Source organism: Hippocampus comes, unplaced genomic scaffold (assembly GCF_001891065.2).
Source record: "Hippocampus comes isolate QL1 unplaced genomic scaffold, H_comes_QL1_v1.1 scaffold331, whole genome shotgun sequence".
Classification (NCBI taxonomy): Eukaryota; Metazoa; Chordata; class Actinopteri; order Syngnathiformes; family Syngnathidae; genus Hippocampus; species Hippocampus comes.
Window position 1 is genome coordinate 148,108 of NW_017804904.1, and position 6,191 is coordinate 154,298.

General features: G+C 41.0%; 1 protein-coding gene across 4 annotated transcripts in view; it reads right to left on the bottom strand.

Moving 5' to 3' along the window:
* Positions 1-6,191, bottom strand: part of mocs1 (molybdenum cofactor synthesis 1) — a 17,741-nt gene that overhangs the window by 8,089 nt on the left and 3,461 nt on the right. For all 4 annotated transcript variants that reach the window (XM_019884022.1, XM_019884031.1, XM_019884056.1 and 1 more), the window contains exons 3-5: positions 2,677-2,844; positions 955-1,119; positions 426-487 (exon numbers count right to left, since the gene is read on the bottom strand). In XM_019884022.1, the coding sequence (XP_019739581.1) occupies positions 426-487; positions 955-1,119; positions 2,677-2,844 (395 nt within the window). The remainder of the gene's footprint in view (positions 1-425; positions 488-954; positions 1,120-2,676; positions 2,845-6,191) is intronic.

Below are 6,191 nucleotides of genomic sequence, written 5' to 3' on the forward strand. Positions count from 1 at the left end.
TACATTTACAGCACATTATAGGCGATTTAATTTAAATATTGTTCTCTTTCAGTAAAAGTGTCCCCAGACAAGCTTTGTGTAATTTACAGCACACTATATGCATATAATAGAGTAGGGCAGCTTTTTTGCTCAAGTTCAGGCTATTAAGTGTTTCATAATTGTTAAGTGTTAAAGTACAAATTTTTGTTTTACAGCACTTTTTAATAGTTTATAATGGTTCAATTCAGGTCAAAATTTGAATATCGAAGATATCTACCATTTTAAGTTGATATTTTGATATTGCATTCCGGAGGAGCTCACCAGTGGTGAACCTCACCATATCACTGTCTTTTTTTTTTTTTTGCCATGTTTTCTCTATTCCATCTGTCCCCTCTCAAACTTTTGTCTTTTTAAAAGAAGAAGAAAAAAAAGAGACTAACAGATACCTTTACTGGGTCATAGCCCATTTCAATGGCCTTATCAATTCCTTCCATGACCTTGTGGAACCCTGTGAAAAAGAATGTTCAAGTTTAATAGGTGATAAATCTAACATCTGGTAAGACGTTTATTCTTATTTTAGCCTATCTGAGTCTCATTGTGCTCGTAACTCAGTCTGATAACTTTTCAGTGATTGTAAAAAAGGAAGCAGAATGGCTCAGACAGTTGCATTTTCCACAAGACAGAACTTTCGCTCTTCCTTATTTCACCCTCTCCGTCACTCCATCTGTGCATTCCATCCGTACGCCCACGCCAGAACTGAACCCGCTGTCATTTTGCCGCTTCAAAGTGAGACTGATCCACATCAGCCAGACGCTGCTTTTAGACGCACAGATTGGATTTCAACTGTCAGCTAGCGTAGCCCTACCCAAAATGTGAAAAACGTAGCAGGGAGTCACGGCGCAGGGTGCCCCATCGAATCTTTTTATACCTCACTATTCCTACATTTGATCTTAAAGTTCAAGCAAAACTTCATACCTTTTCGCCTGACAATGAACTCAAACTTGGCAGGTACCAGTGAATCCAAACTGATGTTGATCAGGTCGAGGCCCGCATCTTTGAGGAGAGGCAACAGTTTAGCAAGGTTCATGCCATTTGTTGTCACCGCGATGGTCTTCAGACCCTCCAATTTTCTCAATTCAGCTGCAGAGGCAAGAGAAACAAAAACGTAGGGAGAAGGAGGGGCGAGGGAATTGCATCATTAATTAAACAATCCACTCACAGCATTCACAATTACCCAACGAACTGGTACTACAGCAGTGACAATGCGAGCGCCCATCTTACACAAATTTGGCATACGTTTTTTTTTTTACCCTCACCATAAAGACCGGGACTAAAAATAGAATGCAAAACAAAACATATTCTTATATTTCTTGTACTATATAATTTGGATTGAACAGCGATGCACGGTTCTCCACGTTACAGCAAGCTAGATTCAAGACTTTTTAAGGCACGTAATGCTATTTGATATTACATTTAAAATCAACTTCAAGATGTTCCCGTTGTCCAATGTTGTCCACAGTTGTAGTACATAAATGATGTGCGACTCTTCAGAGTTAAAACAAAAACCACATCACTGTTTGTTGGTTCCACTGTCACTATTACCACAAGAGTCCATCCATCCATATGCCAATCCACTTATCCTCACGAGTGTCGCGAACATGCTGGAGCCTATCCCAACTGTCTTCGGGCAGTATGCAGGGTACACACATCTCATCCTCTATAGTTTTTTTTTTTTTTTTTAATATATGTTATCCAGGCAATGTTTATATTTCATTTATTTGACTTTTCGTACTATTGTGCCTGTTGAGAGTCTTTATTATTTTAATCTATGAAAGAATGTGTTACTAAATAGGGCCGGGTATCAATTCAGATTTCCCAAATCAGACATTATCGTCTTTGTGATTTTTAAAACCCCAAAACTTCCAGACACCCATCTTCAAGCTTGTTGGTCTGATTTCATTGCTTCCGCCATCTTGATGTATTTATGGTTTTATGAATCGATATCTGGCTATGACAGGGAAAATCGATTCGATGTGATTTGTTTCAACCCAGTCCTATTACTAAAACCAGGTAACTTTTGTTTTTTAAGTTATCTTTTGGACGAAATGGTTGCTGCAGTGTGCCAGCAAGGGTTTTGTATTTTTTTTTCTTGAAAAAAGTCGATAAAATGTTCTTTTGTCAATATGAAGATGATTTTTTTGTTTCCTTTTTTTCTCCAAATCATATTGCCAATATCATTCACCATAAATAAGCTGAAAAATGTACAGCTAATCCATGTGATGGGTATCAGCAGTGATTAGCAGATATCATTCGTGGATGATCAGATGGGATAATCGGCAACATAAAACTGACTGGAGTACCCTAATTATCAACCTGCTTAATGTGACACTAATACAAACCGGTGGCACTACATCCCCTTGAATAAACTAAAATTGAAATAAAATAAAAACTCTTACGCAAGATTATTTTTTCACCTTTAGCGTTTCACTCATCTGGCTAATTTATGGTTCAAATCATGACTGTGATCCTCGTGGCTTCCACTAACTTGTCGCTAAATTGGTCTGCGATACATTGGACAAGGTAGATGGGACTAATCAGTTCCCCTTGCAGCATATTTCTTCATGGAAGTCATCATTTGGTCTGTGAAGTCACACGGGAATGGGCCTGCAACAACATCAATTTCTCAATATGTGTTACCGATGATATCCAGCACATCAGGTCTGATGAGCGGCTCTCCTCCAGTGAGACGAATCTTGTCCACGCCTTCTTTGACAAAGAGGCGAGCGAGGGTCAGTACTTCTGTCGTGGACAGAAGCTGGCCTCGTGGTGTAAGCTTCACGCCCTCCTCTGGCATACAGTACTGACCTGAAAATGAGCAGAACAAACAGAAACAAGATTGAGAGTTTAACCTTTGAAAGCTTCAAGTTGAAACGGCCCAAAGTATCTCTGGCTATACAGTTGTAAGGCAGAGGTGGGCAACGCCTGTCTTTGAGGACCGCTGTCCCGCCTGTTTTAGATGTCTCCAACTGTTGGAGGAGCGAGAGAGATAAAACAGGCAGGACACCGGCAAGGGCCAAACTGAGCCAATGTGGCCCCCTCGGCAAGGCTCTTCTATGGCGCCCCCGCTCTCTGTGATTATACATACACAAAGCAGATCATTTCACACATACACAAAAATAAAATAAAATAAAATGATAAATATTGTTAATCATACATGTACAATAGTATACACACACACACACACACACACAATTTTTTTTCCTTTCCACGTGCATATTAGATTGTATATTTGAATGTCAGTGTAACGTTGATTTACACTCACAAAGTTGTCCGAAAGCCCCTGCATTGATTTCCTGGCTGCGTGCTTACGGTCATTGTCCTGCTGAAGGATGAACCGTCACCACAGCCTGGTCAGGAGCACACTGGAGCAGGTTTTCATCCAGGATGTTAATATACAATGCGGCATCCATCTTTTACTCAACCCTTACAAGTCTCCCAGTTCCTGCCACTGACCAATGACCCCACAGCATGATGCCACCACCATGCCAAACATATCTGACATTAGCGCCAAAGAGTTCAATTTTTGACACATCAGACCAGGAAATTTTGTCTAATTTGGTCTGAGATTTCTTCATGTAACTTCATCCAAATTCCATGTGGGCTTCCTTATGCCTTTTTATAAAGCAGTGGCTTCTGTATGGCTACTCTACAATACAAGCCTGATTGGTAGATAGTTGCAGGGATGGTTGTTCTCCTCTTTCCATAGAAAAAGGCTGGCGCCGGAACTCAGACAGTGACCTCCTTGACTAAGGCACTTTTTCCGGGAATGCTCAGGAGATGGGTGGCCAGTTCTAGCCGAATTTATTCTTTACACTTGATTGGATGTGTGGCTTGAGATAATAGTTTCTCAGAGGTCTTGCACAGTCACTTCCTTTCACTTTATGCTTGGTTTGCGCTCTGACATGCATTGTCCGCTGTGGGGCAGTTAACAGAGGTGTGCCTTTCCAAATAGTGTCCAATGGACTGAATTTACAGCAGCTAGACTTCAGCAGCTTCGGGGCAAAGGCTGAGAATTCTTATGACCATGGTATTTTTTTTTTTTTTTGTAAATTTATTTTCATAAATTTCAAAGACAAACATTTATTTCATATTGTCTTTATGAGCTGTGGCGGCTCCGCCAGTGGGCGCGTTGACCTCACAGTACATCGGTGCAGGGTTCGATTCCGGCTCCGGCCTCCCTGTGTGGAGTTTGCATGTTCTCCGGGTACTCCAGTTTCCTCCCACATTCCAAAAACATGATTGGCAGGTTAATGGAACACTCTAAATCGTCCCTAGGTGTGAGTGTGAGCGCGGATAGTTGTTCGTCTGTGTGTGCCCTGCGATTGGCAAGCAACCGGTTCAGGGTGCCCCCTGCCTACTGACCAAAGACGGATGGGATAAGCTCCAGCACCCCCCGCGGCCCTTGTGAGGTTAAAGCGGATCGGAAAATGAATGAATGAATTATGAACTGCTATGTGCAGAATTTTTAGAAAAAAAAAAACTATGAAATCAATTTTGAAATAAGGTTGTCACAATTTTTGGGGTAAAAAAATGAAAAGTACTGGAAATACTTTCTGAACATAGGGAAGAAGGCTAGACTCGGTCACAAAGTGGGAATGAACAATTCGGGAACAAAGCGTTGTTGAACAACAAAAGACGATTTGAGAACGCCTGTCGCGCCCAGGCGACATTGGTCGTCTGCAAAGTCTGCAACTTGTTGATTCATTGTAGACCAGACGGAAAGGCGTCAACATACAGGTGGTTCAAAGCTTAAACCAAGGTAACCAATCACTACTGAGGGGCCGATGCAAATATCGGGGGCAGTGTTTTTCTTGTATTTTGTATATGTAAGAATAAAAGTTCAAACTGGCGGACAGGGAACTCTGAGCGTGATTACCGGGGCAACAACCGTCGTTCGCCCTCAGAGATCCATCCCGCCGTTAAGGAAGACAATTTTCCCTGTGTGCCGAGTCATTTCTTTAACTTTGTTCCAGAAAAACTCTGACAAACATATAACATTTTTTTTAAACTTGGATTATCAAGTAGAGCAGGTTGGTATTTGCAGCAACTATTGACAAATGTACCGGTTTTCGCTTGAGTTGGCAGCACTTAGTGTTCTAATTTCTCACATGATTACCTAGCAGTGGTCTGCTCCATGCTAATGGATAATCATGTAATGACTAGATAAGCAATGCATTTGCATGAAGACATGTTTAACGAGAATTTATCTCAAGTGCGACTTCTGAAGTGGATTAAATAGTTTTTAATGGGCTTGATGTGAGTCATCATTTGAAGTCAATGATGACTGCAGTGGCAACCTGTCTTGACATGCTTGAATGCAACTTTACACCGTCACAAATGCACAAGTGCCACGTTTCGTGTACGATACTTATAACTCACAAGTTGTGTGACCAAACAAATGACAAAGATCACAATTACTCTTCTAGAAGCTGAAACATTCAAAATATGTTGTCGTGTTTGCTAAATTGTTTTCCATTCGCTGCTGAAAAGACTTGTGAGTCCAAATGGCCTATCGATGACAGCTTTAAAGCGACTGCACATTGGCACTTATATAATTGGTCTGTGTGTAAAAATAATGCCAGCACTAAAATTTACCTCAGTGAAAAACTGTAGTGATCTAAGGTTATTTTTTTTGTTTTGTTTCAATGGCTCCAAATCTGGAGGAGACTGCTTGATTGGCACATCAGCTCCATCAGTGAAGGAGGCAAGAATTGTAATATTGTTTCCTGGCTTGGTTTGTCACGTTGGGTTACCACCTTGTTCGTTAAAACAGTGAACCATTGCCACCAAAATTCATATGCACACTCCACTTCAACGAGTGAAAATATAAACGTGATCGGCACAGTATTTTGGATTTTATTGACATTAAATGCTAGTTCCTATAAAAACAAAACAAAAAAAAAAAACAAAAAAAAAGATTCCTCATCGCAACAAAATCGAAAAATATTGTGCTGATCGTTTTGTTGTTTTTACAGGCTGAAGTGGACAAAAGAATCAATGTGCATATAAATGTTGGCCGGGCGGACAGACGGCTGAATGGATTTGAAAAATTCAGAGCACTGGACTCCCAGCGATGAGGCCGATCCTGCAGCCAAATGTTGCTGCTTAGCGCTCCTCGTTTTCGAGTACTTGATGGAGGTGGACTGGGGGGG